Source organism: Talpa europaea (assembly GCF_964194135.1).
Source record: "Talpa europaea genome assembly, chromosome: 1".
Lineage (NCBI taxonomy): Eukaryota > Metazoa > Chordata > Mammalia > Eulipotyphla > Talpidae > Talpa > Talpa europaea.
Window position 1 is genome coordinate 31,902,644 of NC_140073.1, and position 27,581 is coordinate 31,930,224.

General features: G+C 38.0%; 1 protein-coding gene across 1 annotated transcript in view; it reads right to left on the bottom strand.

Annotated features, from left to right (window-relative positions):
• The window catches only part of ZDHHC13 (zDHHC palmitoyltransferase 13), a gene marked incomplete at both ends in the record, with an annotated part of 40,976 nt that extends 13,820 nt beyond the window's left edge, over positions 1-27,156 (bottom strand). The window contains 10 exons of the mRNA XM_084242416.1: positions 2,513-2,622; positions 5,688-5,821; positions 8,909-9,034; positions 9,271-9,433; positions 12,026-12,090; positions 13,411-13,555; positions 14,598-14,675; positions 16,090-16,212; positions 19,097-19,245; positions 27,130-27,156. Coding sequence (XP_084098542.1) covers positions 2,513-2,622; positions 5,688-5,821; positions 8,909-9,034; positions 9,271-9,433; positions 12,026-12,090; positions 13,411-13,555; positions 14,598-14,675; positions 16,090-16,212; positions 19,097-19,245; positions 27,130-27,156 — 1,120 coding nt within the window. The remainder of the gene's footprint in view (positions 1-2,512; positions 2,623-5,687; positions 5,822-8,908; positions 9,035-9,270; positions 9,434-12,025; positions 12,091-13,410; positions 13,556-14,597; positions 14,676-16,089; positions 16,213-19,096; positions 19,246-27,129) is intronic.
• Between the last annotated feature and the right edge of the window lie 425 nt (positions 27,157-27,581).

Consider the following 27,581-nt stretch of genomic DNA (forward strand, 5'->3'; position numbering starts at 1 on the left):
ACCTTACTTCCAAACACTTTGGTCAGGACACTTAACCCAGCCTCATAAAAGACAAATATCTTACTGAACATAAAAAAAAAGCACCAAAAGTAACTGATCATCTGAAGAATGATCAACCTAGATGTCTCCTGAAAATTAATTTCAACATGAGTCTTCTACATAGATTTTATTCATGAGTAATAATAATTATAAAACCATAGATATTATTTACAAACTGAACTATGCAACGGGGACTGGGGTCAATACTTTACAGGCATCACAGCATAGTAATCCTTACAACTTGTTATTGCTGTCCCAATATACAGAAAAACTAGGGCTCATTGAAATTTAATAACTTGCCAACGATGTACATAACTAGTTAGAAAAAGAGCTCAAACTCCAACTTATTCTGAAGACCATATTTCCACAGTGCCCCGATCCTTTTCTCATTATGGCCAAGGTGGCAATCTGAGACAAGCCTCCTCTAATTACTCAGGAGGGTCTTTGCAGAGTAGCACATCCATTCATGCCCAGCAGCTCAAACAGCATTTAACACTCAGCTTGAAAAACATGGATCTGATGGTGAAGTGCGCCACCTACTGGTTCACCAGCCCTCAAGAGCAGTAGGCTCATGTGAGTTATGCATGGGTTTTATGTTTACGGTCATCATGGGCAAAACCCCACATATTGTCAACTACAACAGTTACAATATAATAGACATGGAAATCAGTTCTAATGTTGAGTTCATTCAGAAACAACAGAAACTGCTCTCCTTACAGAAAGTCTCTTCACAAATATTGAACAGTTTGTAGTAAAACTCAACTGAATACTAAGCTTTGTTATCCAGGGTTTCAAATTACCATGGAGTACTTTTGCTAATTTTGATCCTCCCACCCTGGCAACTTTGAAATGAGTCAATATAAGAACTATCTCACATTTTGTGAAAAATCTGAAATAAAGTGAGGTACTCAAAAGTTAAAAGCTCATAAAGAAGCACAATTTAAAAGCTGTATTTTCTCCACATTACATACCACAAAAATATCAACCATCCCTTCTCAGTATCATGTTAACTATCCTAGAAATTACCAATTTTGAGATTTCTAGAAGTGATGTTGTCCTGTATTTTATGTACTCATGGCTACTTATAAATTAAAGTATTTTTATAACATATAATGATATCATCCAAACCTACATTAGGTGGTAATAAAAGGAAAGCTTAAAAATCAGGCCCCAAATCAGCAGCTATGACACAAAGGTTAAACGTAATAAAATCTTTTGAAAAATAACAAATGACCTCCAGAGTATGCTATGCCATTCATTTAGATTAAAAGAATAGAGAAAATATTAGACATAATGTTCAGAAATAAAAAGCATCCTTAAGCAGAAGCATGCTATAATGAAGGCAGATATGTGCACTCTGAGAATGTGTACAATCCTCTCACTTTATTTAGTCCTATGAAAAAATATTCTTGATTTGAGTTTATACTCTTCTCCTATAAATACTATACTTTCTTTCCAAAACTGTCCTTACCAGAAAAAAATAACATGGAAGATAAAGGAATATGCTTGAAGTTACATTTCTATCCACTGCATTCCTCCTACCCCATAATCAAAGCAATGCTGGAATGGCTTCCCAGGGTCTTTGGAACAAGTGATAGGAACCTGGAAAGAAGTAGGAAGATTAAAAATTGGAGAAAATGCCTCCCACCTAATAGGAGCTATACAGGCTATAACCTAAGAAGAAACTGCTATCCCCAGTTCTGAAACCACACACCACAGCTCTAAACTGGAACTTGGCATGGGTGCCTCTCCTCAAGCGATAAACTTGTTCCTTAGATGAGCTTTTTTTTTTTTTAAAACCATGGGCTGCCAAGCATGAGTAGGTGATGAGAGAAGCAAGTGCTAGCTGTGACCAGCAATTTTTTTAAAAGGGAAATAGACTAGGATAAAATAAGAAATTATCAGAGTAAAGCACACATTGGGAGTATACTGTTTTCTAAAAATTTTGTCTTAAGTATGCTTTAGGTGGTGATGGAAATTTATTTTTACCATGGGTTGAGAATTACTGCTTCAGATAATAACATTTTCACTGACCACAGCTGAGGAAGCCAACATTTTCCCCAATATCCCTGCCATGCAAGCCATTTTGGTACCCAGAAGATTTATTAATCAACTACAACTGCTGACCAGGTTCAAAGAATCATTTGGCCTTGAAGAGATCTTAAGGCATTTTTATGGGTCCAAGTAAGACAATAATTTATTTTACTGTTTCCTTCTTATGGATAATAAACACTAGAAACCTACTATTTCCATAGTGTGTTCTGAGGTTATTTCCAGAATTTACTAGATTTTCAACATTAAACATCTTCAACCAGAATCATTAAATAAATACAAATGTAAGTTACATTCCCTGGATTTCTTCTACTATCTAAATTCTTAACAACTGCATTAGTGGTTTTTTTTTTTTTCCATCATTGTTCATTCTTCTCTCATTACTGTTTTTTAAAGGCAAAATGAGTCACCATTTAAGTTTAAAGGATATTAGGCAAAAATACCATGAACCACATCATAAATATCCAAAAAATGGAACTTAGCAGAAAGGCTGCTGGTAAGTATACAAAGTTTTTATACCCGAACAAGAACCTAGGAGAAAAAAGAATAAACATGAGGTATTAGTGAAAATAAGTATAATTCATATTCAGTTTAGTTCAGCATTCCCTTAAATAATAATGATTCCTTTACATAACAAGTTTTCAACTTCTGAGTGAAACCATGTGCCACTTCCTATGTGGCACCATCAATCACCCTATTTCACACATCATAAAACTGAAGTGCTCAAGAAGCGAACGTTTTGGTTCTTATAATGAGCATACATTATTTCATTAACAATAACTTTATATTTTCAATAACTTTTTTTTCTACTGAGGCACACCCAATTTACATATACTTTTTCAAATCATATTTCCAAATACTCCAAAATGCAAAATTTAAACCCTTGCAAAGTTCCCTTTGCATTTACCCATTTTTCTTCCAGAGCTAGCAACATATTTTTGAAACATACAGATGGACACAACCTTAAACCCTCTCACATCCCAAGTATCTTGAGAAACAGACGTTGGACATAAAAAGACACATAAAGGCTCAACTGTTTCCATCTCATTTGGAACAGGCAACTTGAAGTCCACATATAACTTAATCAACTGTTTGACATTATAGTTTCAAAAGAAAAAAAATATTTTATATAAAATACCGTGTCCAGTAAATCTATGCATAAATATAGTTTACTTGCCTTTACTTAAAAATTTATTCCCAGAAGAAACAACAGTTGATGATGGATATGAAAAGGGTTTTTAAAAAGCTATCAGGATAATAAGCATAATAATTGAAAAAACAGTATTTGAGAAGAAAAAAGATCCCAAACCTCAGGCACACAGTATGTTCTTAGAATGGAACCCGGGTAACTCCAGAGCATGACTTGAGATTATGTAGCAAAAATGTGTTTGGCCTAATTATGTAGTGCAGCGAACTTCCTAATTTCTAAGAGCTCGCTTCTGTGACCTGTCTACTTCTGACATATCACATGGCAGCCTGGATCAATAAGCAACCGTCCCTGGAGCCTGCTTATAGAAGTCTGCAGCTGCTTACCTTCATGAAACAGGGACTTTACAGAGGAGTATGGGATAAATAAAAGCAGCACGGACAAAGCTGCCATTTGAATTATGCCCATGTGCCAAGTGTAGCATGTAAAGCCCTCATCTCACAGTCATCAAAAACAAGTTTTCATGTAATTTTTTTATAATCTGGATTTTTACTAAAGCAAACAAAATTTCAAATGCCCCTGTCGGGTATGAGTAGCTATTGCTAATCCTTGCTTTCTCACTGGAAAAAGCAAACAATAAACCAAAGTGATAACTGGGATGCCAGGTGATTTAGCTGAAAATTTAAAATCTGGAGACCACATCAATCCAATTAGTGGAAAATGAATGAATATCTCTTAAGCTCCAAGATTTCTAAATAGCAGATAATTTTAGGCATTTTGCTATTTTTCAGAAATTTTAGCTTTAACTTTACATTTGAATTCAAATTCATCTCCAGCCAGCAGTCTTGCTCATAAGTGACCAAGTGGTAACATTCCTCTAATACTTTGTTTTTCCTTATGAAAAAAAAGCAGCTCATGCTTATTCCAAAGATGTTAGCAAGCAAAGGATGGATGTGGAAACACTCATAATCACCCCTGAAGAGAGCAACATAGGATTTCCCTTTAGATCCTTTTCTGTGGACAAGTATCACTATATTTTTCTTTCATTTGGTCAGTGAAAAGGTTCAAGAGGAGAGACAAGTGTCCAGCTAGTATGGATCTTGCAATCCAGGAAGCAGTGATTCAACATGACAAAGAAAGTAAACTGGAGTGATGCAGCAGGGACAGCCTCGCTAAGGAGGTGATCTTGGGGCTGTGGCCTAAATGGTATCTCCAGTTATACGTTATATTGTGTCAGAACACTTCTGACAAAGACACAAGTGAGAACCCAGACCTCTGGTGCAAATGAGCTTGATGTACTGAGCAAACAAAGAGGAGGCTGGAGAGCAGTGAAGGGAAAAGGAGGAAGGGATGAATTCAGAGAGGAGGAATGAATAACATAATACCTTATAGGCAAGGAGTTTAGATTTTATTCTGAGTACAAGGAAATGCCCCTGGAGGGCTTTAAGCAGGGGGAATAGGCAGAAATTGATTTGCCTTTTAAAGAGTACCCTGGAGGGCTAAGTGGGGATGAAAGAGAGGGGTTAAGAGTTGAAGTCTGAGACTAGCTAGAAGGCTTAGTCTAGAGTGTCCACCAAGGAGAGGAAAGAGCAGACCAATTGAAGGCACAGTAGGAAAGACTTCGTAATGGGCCTGGATGTGGAAAGTGAAGAGAAGGGAAAGTTCTTCCCTTCCTGAGGATGACATTGATCCAGGCATGACACCCAGGGAGGAATTGGATGCCATTTTACTGAGAAAGGGAAGTGAGGAGACTGGAATGTGATATGATTATTGGATTCTGTGTATTTAACCAATGGTTAGTAAAGGTTCTAACCACTGTTTATGTATTAACCAGGAGGAGGGCATTGGCACAAAGATGCTCATTTTAAAGGAGAAGAAATTGAGGCACAGAGAGGTGAAGCAACTCGTTCAGGTCAGACTGTTACATGATCAAGTTTGACTTGAAATCAAGCAATCTACCTCTTAATCAGTGACTAAATATAACTTTCTATAAATATTTTCTTGAAAATAGAGCCATACCATAGTTACTATTTTATAAATTCCCATGACTTAATTGGTTATTTCAATTAAAAATCAGTAAAAACAAAATAACTAGCTTAAAATGAATTTAGATTTAGAAAAGAAAAACATAAAATTTCTGAAAAAAGGGCAAAAAAATGCCTCAAAGTGTAACATAGTTACAGAGCCTCATTACTTATCAAATTATTATTAACAATTCTAAAAGTGAGCAAGGATACTTATTTTCCACCAATTGCCAATTTAATTAACATACTTTCAGCCAAATCATATGCTACCAAAGCCCTTCCCTCCCACCATTTCTAAGAATGCGTCTATATGGTAAATTAACATTGAGAGCTCAGTAAAATCTGTGATTCCAGCTAACCAACAATAGAAATAAGTGATCAAATTAATAATGCAATAACCAGCCTTGCAAGAGTAACATACACACCTGGGAAATGAAGATGTCAGAAAAAACAATGCTACTAGAAGACATCCTTTGAAAAGCCAAGAATCTGAATTGAAGTCCAATATGAATCCAACAGCCCACATGGTAATCACAGAAAGCACCAGCAGTAGGAAGAGCTAGTAAGAGATTCAGAATTTTAGAACTTTATGGATTTTACCTCCTAAGCATCTCATAATAATTGGCTTAACAGAACTACTTCCTAAATATATAACAACACTACAACAGCAATAACAGCTTTTCTTGAAAATTACAGATTGATAAATTTGAGACATTACAAATCTTGGGAACAAATTTTTGAAAAGTCCTTACATTTTATAAAGTGTTACTTAAACATTTTGTTTTGCTTTCCTCCCCTCTACCATATAGTGATCTTTGAAAAAGTGTTTATGGTAGCTGACATTAAAAACAAACTGTTTAATTTGTTTCAAGCAGCATTATGCGTCAGAAAGCATAAAGGGATCACATCAAAATGAAGATGTCCAAGACTCAATGAGAGGAGTATAAGCTTTCAACTTGGGTGTGCACAGTGCCATTCCCTGACTAAGAAGGTTAGAAGGAACAGGCTTGCAGAAAAGATGTGTTTGGTTTCGGACATGTGGAATTTTAAATGGGTATGGACATCTAGGAGATGCCCATCAGGCTCACAGAACAGCAGGTCTAGGGAGAAAGTCTGGAATTCATCAATATGTGATGAAGCCATAAACACCAATATCCCAAGAGCTATGTATAGGTAGAAAAGGGAGAATCTTGGTCAACATAAACATTTTAGGAGAAAAATACTAATGAAGAAGTGTCTAGAAAGGCAGGGTAAGGACTAGCAAAGAACCAGGAGCCCAAGAGAGTTTCAAGTAGGGAACAGTTCTCCAAATGTCACACAGAGACCAAAGACTGAACACGTGTCCTCAGGATGCTGCCAGGTTTAACTTAAAGAATGGGAACAGTGAGGAACCAAACTGCATGAGTGACTACACCAGGCTGGGCCCACATTAGTGTAGTGCAGCCCCTTATTGCGATATACAGTATAGAGTGACCTTGGAAGAAAGCAGGGTTTTTGCAGCAGCAAAGGAAGAAATATATCCTGTTCTATTTTCTTTGATTTTCCTCCTCTGACATCAACAGAGAATGACAGCAAATCTTTAAAATGCTTCTCATTTGTATAACACAAAATGAGCAAGTTTAGATTTTTTTTAATAAGTAAATTTAGAATCTACAAATAACAAACCATAGAATAGAAATAAAATATGTGGACCTCAAATTTACAATCCCAGATATTCCATTCTTATAGTGTGTCTTTTCATTCAACAAACACCGGAGGGCATACTGGATGCCAGGCATGAATCTAGGTACACATCATTTAATTTAAGGTCTTGTTTTCCTTAAATTCTAGCAGGGTTAGACAAACTAAGTGAATTTTATAGTATCTAAGAAGCTAGATCACACACTACTTTGTAAACCATTGTAAGAAATTTGGCTTTTATTCTAGGAGAAAGGGGAAAACTTCAGAGGATTCTGACTGACAGGATCTGACTTACATTTTAAAAGATTTATCTGGCTGCTGTGTTGAGAACAAACTAGAGAGTAGGGGTGGGAGATGTCAGACAACTGCAGTAGTGTGCATGAAAGATAATGGAGACTAGACTGAAACACCAGTAGTGGAATGGAAAGATGTTTAATTTTGGATATATAATGAGGACAGAACTAGCCAATATGTTTTTCTGATGGACTGGATACATGGTATGACAGAGAAAAGGCAAAAATTAACTAGAATTAACTTGAAAGCTGGAGGGACCACCTAGTGAGAACCGGGAAGGCAAAGGATGGGATTGTTGGAGAGGGGTGGAGAGGCGATCAGGAGTTCAGTTCTGGGTATGTTATGTTGGGGATCCCCATCAGACACTAAACGGGGTAATTAAGTTAAGTAGGAAACTGGATATATGCTTCTGAAAAGGTCTGAACTAGAGATAAGTGGAGGAGTTGTCCACATACAGATGATGGCATTTAAAGTCATGGAAGTGCATGAAATCGCCAAGGGAATGAATTGAGAGAAAAGAGGTCCAGGACAAAATCCCGGGGTGTGATACCTGTAAAGGAGAGGAGTTGGTAAAGGAGACTGAGGAGTAACAGTTGTTCCTTTCTATCTCCCTCCACATAAATGCAAAATAGGTGTGCTATTCATAATGACCCTCAGCATAGAAAACTGGTCATGGCTGTTAATTTAGAATCATTCTGAAAGTATAATTAGATACGATGATGCTACTCTCGTATATTTAAAAACATTAAAAAAGAGTAGAATCAACTCAATAACTTATTTTAACAATTTGAGTTACAGTCACTATTAGGACTTAGATTTTGTTGGTCTTTCACAAAAACAAACTGAACTTCCTAACGTTTTCTATTGAGCAGTTCAACTTTAAGTTTGGAAGAACATCACCCAGAAGAATTGCCAAATTTAAAAAATGAATAAAAATTGAGCTACAGCTCTCAAAGTCCCAGATATTTCTGAGTTTATGAAGTGACATCATATGACTGAAGTTTACAGCATTGTCATTTTTAATGTCTAACTTATCATTCTAATAAAACTTCTTTTAATCCAATTTTATTGATTTGCCATTCATTTACATAACTATATAATTCGGGGAGTACAATTTCACCCGTTGACATGTGCACAGGCGTCACTCACCCTCCATGGAAGCCCTAGGGGCTTCCTACCTCCCCTACCCCTCATCCTCTCTGGTAATCACTGTATTTTTCAGAGACTAAGAGTTATTGTTATGTAATAAGACATTTTTGAATGTTAGTATTTTCCTTTAAAAAAAACATTTAATAAGGAACAAGTTCTTCAAGAAAAGCTCCTATAAAATTCTTTGCAACAAGGTATTTTTCTTTCTGCTTCTCTAAGAATCTAAACCACATGGGCACTTCAGTTCACTCCTTGAATAAGTGTGGAAGCACACCAGGATATTCATTAGGTGACATGTACTTTCAGAGCCTTCTAGCTGAGGACCAGTAATAAACTACCAGCCTCAGTGCCAAATTTCCAATTTGGGGTTGTGGGATAACTGGGTAAGAAATAATCAGAAATAACCAATGCCAAAATAATGCAGCACTAAGCTAACTCTCTGGCTTCCCTTAAAACCTTAAAAACCCAAACCAACAAACTAAAAGTTATTAGTGCCCGCAAAATAGGCCCCACATGAAAATACCTCGCAGTTCTGCAGCCACCTCCAAAGTCTCAATTTTTTGTTGGCTCTTATTTTGGCTTCTGATTTTAACATGTGAATAATGAGCCAATTTTTGCTTTGCAGAGCCATGTCAAGCGGTGTTTCGCCCTTAAAAAAGAAATAGTCAGTTATAGTTTCAATACAGTAAAGGTGCTAAACATTTAATAAAAACTCACTAGAATTACAGACTCAGCACATTTATTCCAAGGATAACCAACAGTTATTATGTATATCTACCTTGTGGGAACTGAAAACAGATGTATAGGTTATCTTTATGCTAATGTATCAATCTTCTAGCTGGGAGATAAATCTTCTATGGGAGATAAATAAATACCTGGTCATACCTTAACATTTCGGACATCCAGGCTAGAACCAGCTTCCAAAAGTTTATCAACTGCAGTAACATTTCCTGCTGCAACTGCCCAGTGGAGTGGAGTGTTTTGCTGTACTTTATCAACCACGTTCAGAGAGGCATTAAATTTTAAAAGAAATCCAGTTGGTTCTGGCCTGTCTCGAAGCAATAAAATATTAACAGAGAACATGATTTGAGGGGTAACTGCAAACAAAGAATCTTTAAAACTAATGTTTCAATTAACCATTCAGTAAGTATTCTGAGCAACTGAGAACTTCTTTGTGCAGAGTTCTATTCAGAGTGCTAACAGAAGAGGTCCCTCACACCCCTAGTAACCTATTAAGTGACCGTCTACTACATAGATAACATCAATATGGTAGAATAACTGCTTTCATTTTTCAAACTTTTACTTTCATGTTGTTCTTCTATAGGTTAGAATTTTTAGTATTTTTTCTTTTAATCATGAATTTAACTTTGGTCAATATTAAATTGGCCTAGTTCTTTCTGGACCTCTGACAAAGGGAGTGATGAATGAAGGCCATAGCTTCCTCAGGACCTGCAAGCCGGGTGTTTTTGGTACCTGTTCTCCATCACCCTCCACTTTACCCAGCTTTTGTCAATGCACTAAATCTCTTTGGTGACAAAACAGCATGTTACAAAGTGCTAATTTTCTCTTGCATAAAATACAGTACCATATCTGAATTATTAATATTTTTCAAAAAATAAAGTATTTCATTCTTTCTCCTTTGTTGGTTTTGCCAACAGTTTATTTAGTTCCTCTGTTTGGCAGAATTCTGCAAACTGTGTTCATCCAGTACTGAGAATAGTTCAACCACTGATGCATTTGTATTGATTTGTTTTTGGTGTTAGCTCATCCTAAAATGTGTCCTGAAGGTAGATATTTTATGATAAAATTATTATGTAGTGCATGCTCTATGTGGAATTTGGAGGGAACCCAGATTCAATGATCAACAAGGCCAAAAAATGTAAGTAACCAGCCAGTGTTCAAATGACAATGGTGCTATTTCTCTTTTTGTTGCCCTAATATTCAATTCTATTGGGAACCCATTTTCCACCTGGTATTTCTTGGTAAAGATTGTCCCCCCTACTCTAAACAATATCTAAATAAAATTTTGTATTTCATGAAAAAAAAAAAAAGACTAAAAGTGAAATAATATATTTGAGTAGATGAACCAAAAGCTAACGTCACATTCTCTGGGTCAATTAGTAAATAAATCAAATTTAAACACTGTCAAAAATACTTGTGAATCTTAGAAAGTTATGGACAAATGACAGAATTTAATATAATACTTCTTTATCATCAGTACCATTGCTTCTTTCATGATTATTCAAGAAATTATTTTAATAAAACAATATTCTACTTTGCTCATTCGATTAAGATCCTTAAACACTATGCCCAACGTTAGAGTTAATAGTGAAAAAGATAAAATGGTCTTTAACAAAATTCTGCATCCAGCCCCACCACTCCTTGGACAAAAAGTAAATGACATCAGAAATAACTTAGTTTCTAGAAGTCCTGAGTAAAAGCTTACTTTTTACTTAATCAGAAATTAAGTACAGCGTTAGAAACAAACGGATAAAAGGAAAACTGCAGGATGAATTTGAATAGATGACCAGAAGTTGGGTTATTTGGTCATTAAAATAACACGTTTATAAAATAAATACACAGAAACACTTAGATATGTATCAACCACTGTGGAAAGCTGTGTGGAGATTTCTGGACCTACTAAACATAGAGCTTCCATATGACCCAGCAATTCCACTCCTAGGTATTTACCCAAAGGACACAGAAACATCAATTCCAAAGAACACCTGCACCCCTATGTTTATAGCAGCACTGTTTACAATAGCTAAGCTTTGGAAACAACCCAAATGCCCAAAAATAGATGACTGGATCAAGAAGATGTGGTACATATATACCATGGAATATTACTCAGCATTCAAAAAAGATAAACACATGCAATTTGCTGCAACATGGATGGCGCTGGAAGGGATCATGCTCAGCGAAATAAGCCAAAAAGAAAAAGAAAAATACCGGATGGTCTCACTCATAGCAGGAATCTAGAAAACTTAAATAAGGGACCAGGAAAATGAATAACTATAAGAAAGTGAAAATCAAAATCAACAAAAAACTATGAACCAGAGACACTTTTAGGGGGGCGGGGGCGGGAGGGGAGGGATTGGGGTCAGAATGGGGGGCTGCAATTGTATGGGGAATATAACAATAAAATTTATAAAAAAAAAAAAAAAAGATATGTATCTGATATGAACATAAAACCAGGCCTTTCTCATAGATTACAATAATACTTTCACAGATGTCAGAGAAGCTCAAAACGTGTTCTCCTGAATTCAGATTTATCATTTAAATTTCAAATTATGAGAATATTTAAGCTTACAGTCATTTTTCAAAAATGCAAACCAAGAAATGTAAGTCATGCTAAGGAGTATATGCTATAAAATCTTCATCTGTAAGGACTTTTTTTTAACTTATGAGTAACTTTCAAACTTCCCTCAAAGCTATCAGAAAATGTATTTCAATGGTGCTTTCCTAACTAGAACTTAGAACTACATCAAAAGACCATATCATAGCCACAAGGTGGAAAAATCTTTTCTTCTTTAGAATGTAGGGTCATACCACATAGACTGAGATATTTAAAATTATATGCACAGAAAAGAAATTGTTGCAACCAATAATCTGAATGAGGCAACTCAATTAAATCACTTACCCACGTACTTTGTGAGCTGATAACATGAGAGGCGTCTGCCCATTTAAGTCTGTCATATTCACACTCTATGAAAAAAGAAAAGTCAATCAGCCCAACTGTAAACACAGTCAAAATTTTCTTTCTTTTCTTAATACAAGTAGGGGTTCAATTATCATTGGACAATTCTGCTTCACATTCATGGGTTGAAAATCCCTTGATTTCTACAAAATACTTTTAAAGGAAAAACCAGAATATATGACTTAAAGTATTGAATGATGTGACTGAAAAAGAGATAAGGAAAACATTGAAAATCATTAAGATTATGCAATAAACATAAGAGACTGACCAGACCTTAGAAGTCCTCTAGGTTGGCCATGAACTGTCACATTAATTCATGCTATCCTATCTTACACAAAGCCATCTCATCTTTATGTAAACACAGTCATTGTGATCTCTCTATCTTCTGAGGCAACTCACTGCCTTTGTGGACTTATATTACAAATAGTAAAACATACAAATTTCTTTCCTATTTTCTAGACAATGGGGGAGAAAAAAGAAATCATGGCTCCATGAGGATATATGTTCCTGTCAATAAAATGGATCTAGGTGGGAGGTGTACAATGATGGTTCCTACCAAGTCAAAGAAAGCTTCAATTACTGGAGATTTCTAAAGACCTTAGAGGAATACAACTTGGGAAGGAGCACAAAGAGAAGCAGGAAGGACTCCTTACACTATGTCTTTCTAAAATGATATACAGGAGGTTATAATTAATCTACCTCAATAATTGACCACATCTGAGCGAAAATGCTTATTTAAAGACAACACAATCATTCCAACAGCATTTGTGCAAACATGTTTCCACACCTGTTATAGGAAGTCGGCTGATATATAAACTGCTACCAGAAAGCAAATCCCACGCAAGTACAGCTGACGGTGAAACTCCCACTGACAATAACCTATAATTTAACCTGTTCCATAAATGGATGCATCTTAAGGCAAGTCATTTTTTGTGGAATCACTTTAGAGAACAATAAGAAGCATACACTCAAATTGTTCTCCCATTTGGACTCAAGTAATGAAAGCAAATGATGGGTTCATTTAGTGACAGTGATCTGACTACCATTCAACCAGAAGAAAAATGCAGGGTGTGAGGTCATGTTTTGAAAAACTCTTCAAATTAGTGAGATCATAAAGTATTACAGGCTTATCAGTTTCAGAAACACCATTGGAATTTTGCCCCAATGAAGCTGGAAAAGCAGTAGTTAATAGCTAGACTTATTGAGGTGAGCAGATGAATATGAGGCTACCTAACACTTACACTTTAAAAATGAGGACATAGCACTACTAACTATCTTCCCAATCTCTCCAGATTTACAGTAGCTGTAAGATACATTTCAAAACATACCTGCCCTTTTGAGATGAGATATGCTATGATGGGCATGTGTTGAAATAATACTGCAAGGTGGATGCTGCTGAAACCCTCTCCATCGATGAGAGTGGGGTCTGCACCATACTGTAGTAATAATATGACCATAGGTAAATGCCCTTGTCTGCAAATAAAGGACAAAAATTATACGGTATCCAGAAAAAGAAAACAATTCATGGAGAAACTCATATCCTTAAGATTTGTTTAGACAAAAGAGCATTGTCAATCAGTAAGATTTTTAAAATGCTAGAGATTTTCCAACATCTTTTACTTAGATGTTCCAAACTTAGAAATCTCTAGATAGTCCTTGAGGGCAGATGATAAACCTAACCTCCCAATCTACCTTAAATCTCATGTTACTACCATGTATAAGTAATAATTCTATACACTAAAATGAAAATTTTAAAAAAACTTGAACTTCACTGTTGCTATTTTATAAACAAAAAAATAACCATGAGCCAGAGATGTAAAAGGATGACATTTGTAGACTGCAGGTATACTGTAATACTGTTGTTAAATACGGTTCATTTTCTACATAAAGTAACATAAGTGGTTAAGTTAATCCTCAATTCTTTAAAACTCTTGGGTAGGGAGAAAAAATATGACTCCTTGCCTTAAATGAACAGTAATTCACTTTAGTTTCAGGTTCATGTTAATCCTACCAAGCACAGAAAGTAGGGTCAAAATAAAAAATGAAGTTGCTAAATATCAAGACAGGTGTTTATCAGCTTCAACTTTGGATGGTCAATACATCCCAGAGAAAAGCCTGATTGAGTTTACAGTGCACTCAGTTATTGCTTTTATCCATGTGGTCAAACAAAAGATATCTGACTACAAAACAAAGTCTAACCAGATATTTCAGTTTTCACAGTATAGCAGAGTCCCAAATTAAATGCAAAGACATTGTCTCTGGAATCTTTTCAAACTAGCCACATTTAGCTATTTTAAGTGCAAATTAGTTAAAATTAACACTTTAATTCCTTAGTTGTTTCTCCAAGTTACCTTTCATATTTCACATGCACAGCGGCTGCCACATTGGACAGCACAGAAACATTTCACAGTCATAAGAAAATTCTATAGGAAAAAATTGTCTATCATGTTCAGAGAAACACTTAAACTCACTTCTGATTTTGAACAAAAATTTCAGTGTTTAAAGAAAGCTTTACCTGATGGCCCAATGAAGAGGAGTTGAATTTAAATCTCCTCCCAACTGATCTACCACAGCACCTTTTGAAATATAAAACCTGTTCAAAGCAGATATAAATGAAAATAAGATTTAAAACTTAAAATTCATATTGAGAAAAAACACTAATTTTTCTTAGAAGTAAATGTGTTGGAAAACAGAAATTACAGTTAACAACTTCAGATCTATAGAAGTATGAAAGACTCACAGCAACAAACAGATGCCTGGTGAAATATGCTTAGCACACACATAACTACTCCTGCTGCAAAGAGCATCCCTTTATAACTAACATGCCAAACATTTGATAACTACTCTGCATACTGAATTATCACAACACTTTTGGGATGGTTTCTGTTCAAGAGGCTTGGAATCACACAGATATTTGACTTAATTTTCAAGAAGAAAGGTGATATTACATCACTTTTAAAAGTTTAAAATTAGCAATACTACATGGGAATGAATTCTAAAAGCAACTAGTAAAAATAAAACTTAAAATTCTTTCTGAAAATGGGCCTCCCCTGGTGGCGCAGTGGTTGAGTGCTGGGTTGCGAGGCTGCCTGCAGCCTCTGCAGCGCCAGTTCGATCCCCGGCCACCAGCGAGGGTCCCACAAAAAAAAAAAAAAAAAATTCTTTCTGAAAATGAGATATTTGGAGTATTTTGCTCTTTATTTTGGGGGAACAGATGCAATACACTGTCAAAGTGAACATATAAGGTAAAATGACTTATTTTCTTCTGTGGTTTATAGAAATCAGTCTCATTGCTTTTAAGTTCTGTTTCATATATCACATTACCTAAATATAACAGTCTGTTTCCATAGAAGAGGAGCTGGCATGTGCATATGTTATCTGAATACTTTAAACTTTAGTATATATTTTTATTTTCTTAAACCTCAAGGATTTAAAATGTTTAACACAAAATATATACACATTCACATATATATGTATATTTCCCATGCTAAGGTATAAAACAAACAGAGGTTGGGTAAGCAGTGGTGCTTTATGAAGAAGAAATACTTTCCACAATTCAATACATGCCTACTAAAAATGCATTTCATATTTTAAAGTTAAAGATTAAGTTATTCCCTGACCATCCACTCCTCCTGACATTATTTCAACATAAAGTAAATCAACGTTTCTTCTAAATTAGATGAAACTTTCTTTTCTATCCTAACAAAGTTTATATTATATGTTTCCTTTTTACCTGAAATTTCATTACCTGAACTTTCTGATGGGCTCCTGTGCCTTTAACTTTCTCTTTTGGGTCAATGACAAAAGCCTGGACTAGATGGTCTCTAAGGTCCTTTACAATGCTATGATAACCAATATGTGTGGCACAGAGCTTCAGGCATTCATTTACAATAAAGAATTACAGATATTTCAATATTCATAAATGTACTTGAAGGAAAAGACAAATGAAGGAGAGGTCTAGAATTCTAAGTACATATTCAATTGACACACACATAACCCCATCTTACTTGACAAGATCCAGTCTGTTGTTAATAGCAGCCCAGTGAAGAAGTGACACATTTTCCTTGTCTGGTTGCCTGACATCATATCCCGCTTCCACCAACTCTTTACATCGTTCAAAAATTCCGTATCTCAAATAAGAAAAGAAGCATAATTGACATCAATAACAATCATTTGAAACATCAAAGTTTCTTCCTTCTACCATATTTTTATCCAATCTGCTTTTAGTCAACACACAAATACAGTAATTAACAAAGCTATGCGTGTTGCAAAGCTAGACAACTAAAACAAACCTAGTATACTAACTGATCAGATTAATCTATTTGGAATGGAACTTGATTTTTTAAAATAAACTTGAACATTCACATTTGCCCTACTGCAATAACTTTCATTCGATCCTCTACTGTGAGCCAGGAATGCATGGTGCCAATTCCTGGCTACAATCTTATCCCTGAATCAAACCAAGCCCATGCAGTGACCTCACAGGAAAGGAAGGACTGAAAGTAAACTTAGGATGGGATAAATTCAACAAAACATGGACATCTCCTAGGTACAGCAGAGGAAGGTATGATTAGCCTTTCCTGAGGGAGATGAAACAGAATATATATCCTATGTGTTTAGGCTGAAGGGAGGGCATTTCAGGGGGAAGGCAAGCACAAAAATCAGAGGTATGAAACTGCATATATATTCAGAGAAATGTAAGCAATGTAGCGTGGCAGAAGCATAAAGCTTAAGAGAAGGAATGTAAGAGATAAAGCCAAGAAAGGTAGGCAGAACTGCACAGGCCTTCTATGTCAAGTTATGAGGTTTAGACTTTATAGGACAAAGGGAAAGCATTGCAGGTTTTTTTTTTTTTTTTGCAATTTTTTTTTTTTATAGAGGCATGTTTTATTTATTTGTTTGTCTGTTTGTTTTGTTTATACATGCACTGGGTACAGTCAGAAGCGCGGGAGGGTGAGAGAATTCACCAGAGCCAGAGCGGGGAGCAGAGCAGGCAGAAGGACCGAAGTACACTGCTGAGGGGAGCAGCGGGCGGCAGGAGAGGTCTGCGCGCCATGTGGGACCCTCCTCCGGTGGCTGGGGAGCAGCCGGGGATCGAACCGGCGCTGCAGAGGCTGCGGGCAGCTTCGCAACCCAGCGCTCAACCGCTGCGCCACCGGGGAGGCCAAGCATTGCAGGTTTAAAAAGGAAAACACTCATACTTTGAGTTTTACAAAAGATAATTTTAGTGTCAATGGAAGCTAATTAGAACAGGGTGAGGCAAAGGCTGGCAGACCAGGTTAGAGGTTCTCACAATAAATACAGGTGAGGCAGTGAGGTTCTAAAATAAGAGAGGCACTGGAATGGCAAAGGAAGAATGGACTTGTGAGGTGAGTAAGAGTTATTCAAATGACTATCAGAGTGAAAAATACTGCTTTTCTTTTAAATTTACTACTATTTAGGGGAACTTGTAAGTTTCAGTAGACTTTAAGAGTCAAAATGAAACCACATGACAGAATTGTTACCGTTTCTCATGCTGTTCAGTAATTTGTCTCACCAAAATATGTGCGTATTTGTCTGTCTTTATGGCGTTTTTAAAAATAGGGATATCTATAATGCTAAGTAAAAATATTAATGAGTGAACTGTTAACAACATATCTACTTTTATTCTCCATTTTTTAAATGTTAATTTAAATATTTTACTGGAAAAGAAATACTTTCCACTTGAGAAATATACGAGTACACGCTAGAATTTTGGTGGTTTAGAAAACACATACATTTATATTCTGTCTATCTGTCTGTCTCTCTCTCTCGCCTTTTTTTTTTTTTTGCCTTACCCAAATACTACTTAAGGTCTTCCCACAACCACTTGAGACAAAGGTCAAATACCTGAAGGAAATAATAATTCTAAGAAACTTGTAAATGGGAGTTCTTATTAAGATTCCCTGTAAATGCAGCCTCTTTTCTCACATTTATTATACAGGGTTTTACTAGTAGCAAAGAAACACTTAAAAGTTTTCAGTCTAATTAAGGCAAAGACTTACTTTAAGAACATTCTCATCTTTATATAAATATAGCAATTTAAATAATATCAAAGAACATTGACCTAAAGCAGCGGTTCCCAGAGCCTTGAGAGTACATATAAATTGGTAATTAGAATATTCAAATAATTGCCAATTACTTTTTAACTGACATAAGTAATGTATTAGTCCACATTAAGGCCAAACAGGTTAATTAATCACCAATCATTTACTTTTGATAAAAATTATATCATCAGTGAGGTAACATTAGTTCCTTTCATGCTGATTAGAAGCTCTGATGGGCAGATTTATATTTGATTACTAAGAAAATGAATGCCTAATTTAGTCCTATAAACAAAATATTTCAAAGTATGTTCAATGGCAAAAGTGGGTGGATGTTAATAATCACTGAGATCCAGAAAGTTGAAAATGTGGGAAGTGATTTAATGCACATCCATATACACATCCTAAAGGAAAACTTTCAAAGCATACCTCCGTTTTCAGTGTAAGCATAATAACCCACCATATGTTTTGGGGGACGGGGGGGACAGAAAACCTATTTCCACTTTATTACTTTTCTTCTGGGTCATGTAACACAATAGGAACATAGAAAGTACTCAATAAACAGTTGTTTAAAATGTCCATAAATGTATGACCTGTTATTTTTCTATTCCAGCAATATATTCAGGTTGTAATACAATTTAAAAGACCCAGATTTCTGTTTTAGAGCCTAGTATTAGTGTGATTTAATCCTTTATTCACTTATTGGGGTATAAGATAGGGACTGTGCAAAAGCACTGGGAGTAAAAAGACATGCTTTTGCGATGCAGCTGCTCATGATGTAATCAGGGAGTCTGGGAATAAACAGTCCAGGTACACTGTATAAAGGCTCTGATGGTGGTATGACAAACACTCCCTGGAGTACAAATGAGGAAGGTATAGATTGGAGAGCAGTGAACTGCATATACATCATTAGAATTCAAGAGAACACAAACAAAATACTGGGAAGACTTACTGAGTAGCTTTTACAATGTCACAGTTACTAGAGTCCTCTATAAGAGGAAAAGCTTCTCTTGCTTTGGCAAGTTCTTTGTTTTCATGTGCACAGGCTCCAAGTCGACCAAATCCTGGAGGATGGTGGGGGCCATGGCTGTGATTCCTGCACTGAAGAGTAAGAGTAATTTGAAAGAGCATAGTAAGAAAATCAATGTCTCATTCACTTGCATAGAAAAGTATTTATTGGCCTCCCCGGTGGCGCAGCGGTTGAGCGCTGGGTTGTGAAGCTGCCCGCAGCCTCTGCAGCGCGGGTTCGATCCCCGGCTGCTCCCCGGCCACCGGAGGAGGGTCCCACATGGCGCGCAGACCTCTCCTGCCGCCCGCTGCTCCCCTCAGCAGTGTACTTCGGTCCTTCTGCCTGCTCTGCTCCCCGCTCTGGCTCTGTGAATTCTCTCACCCTCCTGCGCTTCTGACTGTGCCCAGTGCTTGTATAAATAAATAAAAATAAATCTTAAAAAAAAAAAAAGAAAAGTATTTATTACTACCAGCCATATCTATATTATTCAATTAAAAAATTTTGTTTAAGTCTTAGACAGGTATCTCAGGGGAAGATCTTCATCTTAATGCTGTTCACTAGAATTAGATTTTTAATATCAGAAAATTACATATTTTGGCAAAAATCAAAGGTCATCTGCAAAGGCACAAACAGACTTTGTTACTTGTAGTAGGCGGAGGGTCATGGCTATTAACAGAGTAGGAAGGCTTCCAGGCCTCTGCTTTGGGGAGTTGTGGCAAACATTCCTTAAGGCTATCCTCAGTGAGTCAAGTTACTGAATATGTATAATTGGAGTCCCAGGAGAGGAGGAAAAAATATTTTCTAATATGTGAAGAAAGAGCAGCCAAAATCTCTCAATTTTGGCAAAAATTAGAAATACACAACACTTAGAAGCTCAATAAACCCAAGCAGGACAAACTTTAAAATCTTACTACCTACGCATAACATAATCAAAATTAAAAAAGTAGGGCCTCCCCGTTGGCGCAGTGGTTGAGCGCTGGGTTGCGAAGCTGCCTGCGGCCTCTGCGGTGCCGGTTCGATCCCCGGCTGCTCCCCGGCCACCGGAGGAGGGTCCCACATGGCGCGCAGACCTCTCCTGCCGCCCGCTGCTCCCCTCAGCAGTGTACTTCGGTCCTTCTGCCTGCTCTGCTCCCCGCTCTGGCTCTGGTGAATTCTCTCACCCTCCCGCGCTTCTGACTGTACCCAATGCATGTATAAGCAAACAAACAAACAAACAAACAAATAAACAAATAAATAAAACATGCCTCTATTAAAAAAAAATTAAAAAAGTAATAATAAAGAGAGAATCTTTAAAACAAACTAAGGAAATAGGCATATTATGTTCAAGAAAACAAAGATAAGAATGAACTCAGACTTCTCATTAGTGAATGCAAGCCAGAAGACAAAAGCACAACAGTTTTAAAGAACTGAAAGAAGAAAACTACACACTAGAAATACCACCAAAAATATTTTTTAAAAATAGGGGTAAGACATACTTTTTCAGACAAACAGAATCGAAAAAATTACTAGCAGATCTATATTTACAAGAAATGATAATGGAAGTTCTTTGACTAAAGGGAATTAATGCCAGACAGAAATCTAAATCAATATAAAGGATAAAGAGTGCCAGGACTATATAAATACAACAGACTTTTTTTTTCATTATAAAAATTTTAATGATTAAGTAGAGAAACAGGAGAATATGAGATGCTATAATAGTATTTGCAGGTACACAGTGGTAAGTTAAAAGTGTATAATGTTATCCCGAGATCAACTGCCAAATAAAGATATAAGTCACTAACAGAGATAAAATAATTTTAAATTATTCAATAAATATTTTTGAAAGGGAGAAAAGTAGATTATGAATAAAGAATAAAGAGGAAATAAGGAAAACATAAAACATACAAGATGACATATTTACCCCTAACCATACTGATAATTATGTTAGGTGCAAATGTCCTGAAAAAAATACAAATGAAAGACAAGAATTGTTAGATTGGATTTCAAAAAATCAAACAAACTAGCAAGTAAAAACTCTAGAATTATAGGATGCCTACAATGAACTTGCTTTAAATATATAAACACGCATGGGTTAAAAACAAAAGGATTATGGGTTATGCTCCAAAAACACTAAGCATAAGAAATATAGTGGCTATATTAATATAAGACAAAGCAGATATCAGCACAAAAAATACTATCAGAGATGAAGAGGGACATATCATAAAATTAAAGAGTCAAATCATCAAGAAGACATAATAATCTTAAATGTAAATATACCCAAAGGGCTTTAAAATTCATGAAGCAAAAGCTAAAGAAAGTGAAAAGAACAACAGAAAGATGAACAGTTATAGTAGGATATTTCAACACTTCTTTCAGTAACAGAATGAGTAAATAGAAACCACATTAAGAAGAGGAAAGGGTAAGAATCAGAAAAGGGTACAAAGCACTATCTACAAATTGAATCTACTTGATGTTCTCATAAAACTCCAACCAATAATAGTGCAACTTTTTTTTTTTTTCAAGTGTACTTGTACTCACCTAGATAAACCATATATTGGACCATAAAACAAGTCTCAACAAAGCTTCTTATCAAGCTGGTCACACCATATTCTATTTGCATGGTAACCTAGGGTCAGAGTGAAAGTTCCACAACCCAGAGAAGTTGACAATAGCACATTTAGCCTATTACAGTCTGCATGAGGTTAAATAATTTTCAAACCATATTATCTAAATTTAACTAAATTCCCCCTCCCAAAATGAGCACATGGCTTAAGCAATTCCTACAAAGAATCACAAAATGCAGTAATAGAATAAGCTAGAGAATGGCATAACTAAGGAGTGGCAGCACTGACACTGTTCATAGCAGGAGCCCTTCATTAGTTATATGCAGTAAAAACAAAGATATCTAATCTAATCTAACAAAAAGTTAGCTCTCTTCCAAAAAGACTCAAAGTTACCAAAAAGGCTAATAAAAAACAGATTTATATTCACTAGTATTAATTCAAAACCTCGCCAGGAATATATATTGAGCTAGTAATGAATGAATATAGTTTAGAAATATATTGTCAAATCTTATAACCAAGTGCCCCATGACAGATTAGTATCTGTCCCCAGCTCCCATGTACATCAAACAGAGGGGCTAAAATTTTTAAGACCGTCAATCACATGACACAAAAACATCCCCGTCAATGTGTAAATCAAAGTGATCACACTATGGGAGGAATGTAGAGGAAACAAATAAGAGATCGGAGGGAAAAAGTAATTATAATAAATTAAAAATCAAAATCAATAGGCAACTATAAATCAAGACATTCTGCAGGGGAGGAGGAGGGGTAAGGATCAAAACAGGGGCGGGAAGAACACAAAGGACTATGGTGATGGAACATGGTGGTGGGAATTTCACAGGGACTTCACCTATGAGGAGAAAGCATACATTGTACAAAAATAAAGAATGATATTAAAGGGCCTCCCCTGGTGGCACAGGCGGTTGAGCGCCAGGCTGTGAAGCTGTCAGCAGCCTCTGCAGTGCCGGTCCCATCCCTGCTGGCCAGGGAGGGTCCCACATGGTGCGGCAGACCTCTCCTGTCTCACCCACTGCTCTCCTCAGCAGTGTATTTCAGTAGATCTGCTTGTTCTGCTCCCCACTCTGTCTCTGGTGAATCCTCTCACCCTCCTGCACATCTGGCCTGTACCCCTGGACTTGTATAAAATAAATAAATAAATCTTAAAAAGAAGATACAAAATATATATAAAAGAAAAAATAATGGTAAAAAGAAAAACAAGCAAGCAAACAAAGTGATCACTATTAGATGATTTAGCCAGAGCACCTTCCAGGAAGATAGTGGTGCAGGCTCCATTCAGTATCCCATTATTCTCACAATACATGACATTTTACAAAAATGAAAATTTTGGATGCTACTTTTCACAACTTGGTGGCATTTTACTCTAATGGGTACAAACTCAACATTGCTTTACTGATTGGGAGTACATGATCAAAAAAGCTTAGTGATCAGGGTCTCTCTAGTGGCGCAAGGGGTTAAGATGCAACCTATCAAGCTATCAGCGGCCACTGCAGTACGAGTTCGATCCCCAGCCAGGGAGCAGCCTACATGGTGCAGCCGACCTCTCCTGACTCACCCACTGCTCCCCTCAGCAGTGTATTTCAGTAGATCCACCTGTTCTGTTCCCTGCTCTCTCTGGTAATTCTCCTTACCTCCCACACCTCTGGCCTGTACCCCAGTTCTTGTACGCATAAATAAATCTTTAAAAAAAAGATAAAGCAATAGACTAAGCAGATGTTCATGATGCCCACAAACTCCTAAGAATTTCAATAATCACTCACTCAGGGAAATACAAAGAATACCTACCACGTAGCAATCAGAGTATGCAGTAATTAGGGATAAAAGAGGAATCAGATGTGATTCCTGCTGTGATTCTTTAACTTAACAGATATTTACTGAATACCTAATATATGCCAGACTCTGTTGTAGACACAAGACAAGATCCAAAAAAAAAGGATACCAAGAAAGAGATATGTAGTAAGCTGAATACTCTTCTCCACAGAGGGGGAGAAAAGCAAGACATTATGAAAAAAAAAATATGTATATATTTATGATGATTTTTATAACAAAGCCCCAAAATTCTTTGAAACTTTTCCATCAAGAGGAGAACATCTGCATCCCTTCTGCTCGAATCAGAGCTGTGACTACTTCACTTGTAAATGCTGTAGATGCTCTGCCTGCCGGCAGGCACACAAGCTACAATAACCGGCAGCTTCCTCTCTTTCTCTGAAGATGCTCAACAGCCAGACATGTGATTGAAAATACCACCAGATGACACCAAGTCCCATTATCAAGGAACTCAGCTTTTTCAGTCTTCTAGCAGACTCCAAATATGGTGGAAGAGAAACAATCTATCCCTGTCACAACTGTCCAAATGTCTGCCACTCAGTTATGAAGCATGACAACAGCTGGTTTATGCTACTATGGGAGGGGGGGAGGTTATTACACAGTACTAGATAACTGGAACATCTTAAAGATATAAAGGATCATGGGCTTCCCTGGTGGCGCAGTCAGATGAGCGCAGCGCTGTGAAGCTGTGCAGCCTCTGCAGCGCAGGTTTGATCCAGGCCGGCAAGGGAGATACCCACATGGCACAGCATACCTCTCCTGTCTCGCCCACTGCTCCTCTCAGCAGTGTATTTCAGTCAGTCTGCCTGTTCTGTTCCCCATTCTGTCTCTGGTGAATCCTCTCACCCTCCCACACATCTGGCATGTATCCCGGTTCTTGTATGCATAAATAAAATAAATCTTTTAAAAAAGTATGTTTAAAAAAGATATAAAGGATCACATATTTCTCACATGGGGACATTATGAATCAGATTATTAAGCAAAAAGAAGGATGCAGAAAACCACACTCAGACTCTGATGGGGGTCACTATTCTGCCAGATTATCAAGAAAAACAGAGAGACACGCAGCAGGTTGAGCGCAGCGCTGCAATGCTGTCTGCAGCCTCTGCAGTGCGGGTTCGATTCCCGGCTGGCCCGGTAGATTCCCACACAGCAAGGCAGACCTCGCCTGTCTCGCCCGCTACTCCCCTCAGCAGTGCTTTGGGTCTGTCTGCCTGTTCTGCTCCCCACCTGGTCTCTGGTGAATCCTCTCACCCTCCCTCGCCTCTGGCCTGTACCCCAGCTATTGTATAAATAAAAAATAAATCTTAAAAAAAAAGAAAAACAGAGAGACACATCAAAATTTCTCCCAATATTAACCGAAGTACCCATATTAACGTTCCCAGCACTGAACATAATAGTTAAAACTCACTGCCCCTCATAGCACTCACATTCAGTGCGGAGAAAAGAGACAACAAACAAGACACAGAAGTATGTTAAATAGTATTAAATGCTGAGGAGAAATATAAAGAAAGGAAGGAGGTCAGGGAATGTTGCTGGTGGTGGTGAGAATGGAGAGGGTTTACAACACTGAAGTCATATGTGTCAAGATCTTAAAGAGACACAATAAGCCATGAGATTTTAGGAGGAAAGAATATTCCAGATAGAGCTAATAATATGTTCAAAAGCCTTGAGGGCAGTGTGGCTAGTGTTTACTGAACAAGCAAAAAGTAATAAAAAAATGAAGTCAGACTGTATAGGCAAATTCTGGCAAAAATCCCATCAGTTCTGAGGTTGGAATCAGGAGAGTCAAATTCTACCAGAGCAGAAATATATTTGTATGTTTCATTCACTGACTTATCCCTAGCACCGAACGGTGGCTAACACATAGCAGAATAAATGAATCTTGGCTTTGTCACTTAGCAGCTATTTGACTTTTAACAAATGACTCCTCACCTCTAATTTCCAAAAGGAAAATAACAATTTCTCCTCACCTCACAGGGTCACATTGAGTATCAAAATTGGGTAAGTATTTTGCAAAATATAGTGTACCATATGTGGGTAAGATGGTCACATTATTAGTGAAAAAGTGAACAGCAATTATTATTAATAACAACAATAATCTCTACTTTGTCCCATTAATTTCAACCTCTGATTGAATCATTCTGTCCATCCATTTGTCATGGAATTGGGGCAGGGCTACCTTCCCTTCAACATAAGGGAGTGACCTTTAAGCACCTGAAGGCTTTTGTAAATGAGTGGCAGTAATTAAGATATGGTAGTTACTCCTACCAACTTTTCCTTGATACTGGGGGGTGGGGGGGTGGAGGGGGAAATACAGTTTCTATCTAAAGAGTCTATGCCCTTTTATAAAATTCAGTCAGCTTGCAAATCTTTCTTTTTTCTGTCAAAATGCAAGACCACCTAGTAAGAACACTTTGACAACTTCCCATCATATGCCTTGTTCCTCACTTAAACTTTTATCAGACTGTTGAATGAAAAAAGGGAATGGAGGAGCATAAGAAACATGCTTGGGATTAGGAAGAGTTTTTGAGAGGCCAATAATTCAATCATCTCAAACTCTGTGAATCCCACTAGGGACAGAAAATTCATCACCTAATTTTCTCCAACTGGAGCCAACTTCAGTTTTCTCATCTGGAAGTGGAGATATCATCTTCTTAAGGATACTTCAATTCTGCTATAAAATAATGTGTCTGGCATATAATAAGCACTCACTAAATGCTGGCTACATCTGGACAGTCTGCATTTATTCAATAAATATTAAGTGAACAACAAAAATATGCCAGGGAGCGCTCTAGGCATTGAGTTAGGAACAAAAGCAAGAAGAAAAAAATATCTTTTCTCCAGTAACTTCTCCCACTGGACCATTCTGTTCTCTGGAACTACATCTGGCTTTGGGTAAAACTTCCTTCACAGAGTAAGAGTTCTTTGGGATTTTGCAGATAACTATTATATACCTCCTTTTCCATCTCTCCTCTGCCCACACCTGCCCCCCCCCAGCCCCCCACCCCATCCCCGTTTTTCCTGCCTGGGTTCTGTCAAGGAATTAGCAAGGATGATGGGATCAAGAGCTAAAACTGGGGTGGGTGTGGCCCAGGCTGGTGCCCAGGCGCCTGGGCTGAAAAGATCAATAGAACCTCGCAGACTCCAGGCATAGGTCAAGGAGGTCTGGTCCAACTCAGGTGTGTCACCTGACACCTGCTTCAAGCAATGGCCACCCTCCCCTTGCGGGCCCCAAAGCCTCGCCCTCCAGGGACTAGACGGTAAAGGGTCTGAGAAGTGGTGAAGGCGAAAAGGGGGGAAGAGAAGGGAGGGATACCGGCCCCAGGGGGCGCCCAAGCCCGCAGGTGGAAGAGGTGAGAGGCGGCCATAGCACTCACCACTCAGTCTTCGCCTCTACGTCGCGGTCGCCTCGGAGCGAACACCCAGCGCGGTTCTGGGCGCTTCCCTGCAGCCCCTTCCCCGGCCCAGGCCCCTCCGCACCCAGAGGTCCTTCTAAGGACTGGCTGCGCACCCACACCCTGCCTCTCCCCACAGCCGCAGACGCGCCCCGGAACCCCAGGACGGTCAGCGCCCGGCCGCACTCACCTGCGAGCCCAGCCCCGGGCCCTCCATCGCCCCAGCGGCGGCAGCGACGCGGCAAAGTGGCGGCCGAGCCCGCTCTGCAGACAACCTCCTGCGGCCTCGACTCCCACTTCCTGCTCGGGTCCCCCACCTCCGCGCGGCCCCCAGCACGCGCCCCGAGCCGTCAATCGGCTTCGGGAGGGCCAATCCCTGTCCTCTCGTCGGTCGGGGGCGGGACTTTGTCTCTGCCGGGAAGCTCAGTGGTGGACGTGAGTCGGGGCCCCGCCCCTGGCCCGCCCGGGCCCCGCCCCCGGCCCGCCCCCGGCCCGCCCCTGCCAAGCTCCTCCAGCTCCCAGCAGAGACAGCTCCTTGACCTGGTAGGTGTCCACCTGTCCTTCATGTCCCATCCTGCCCCAGTGCTGGTCCAGGATCAGGCTATTAATCCAAAGTCAACTACCATGTATTAAAAACAAATC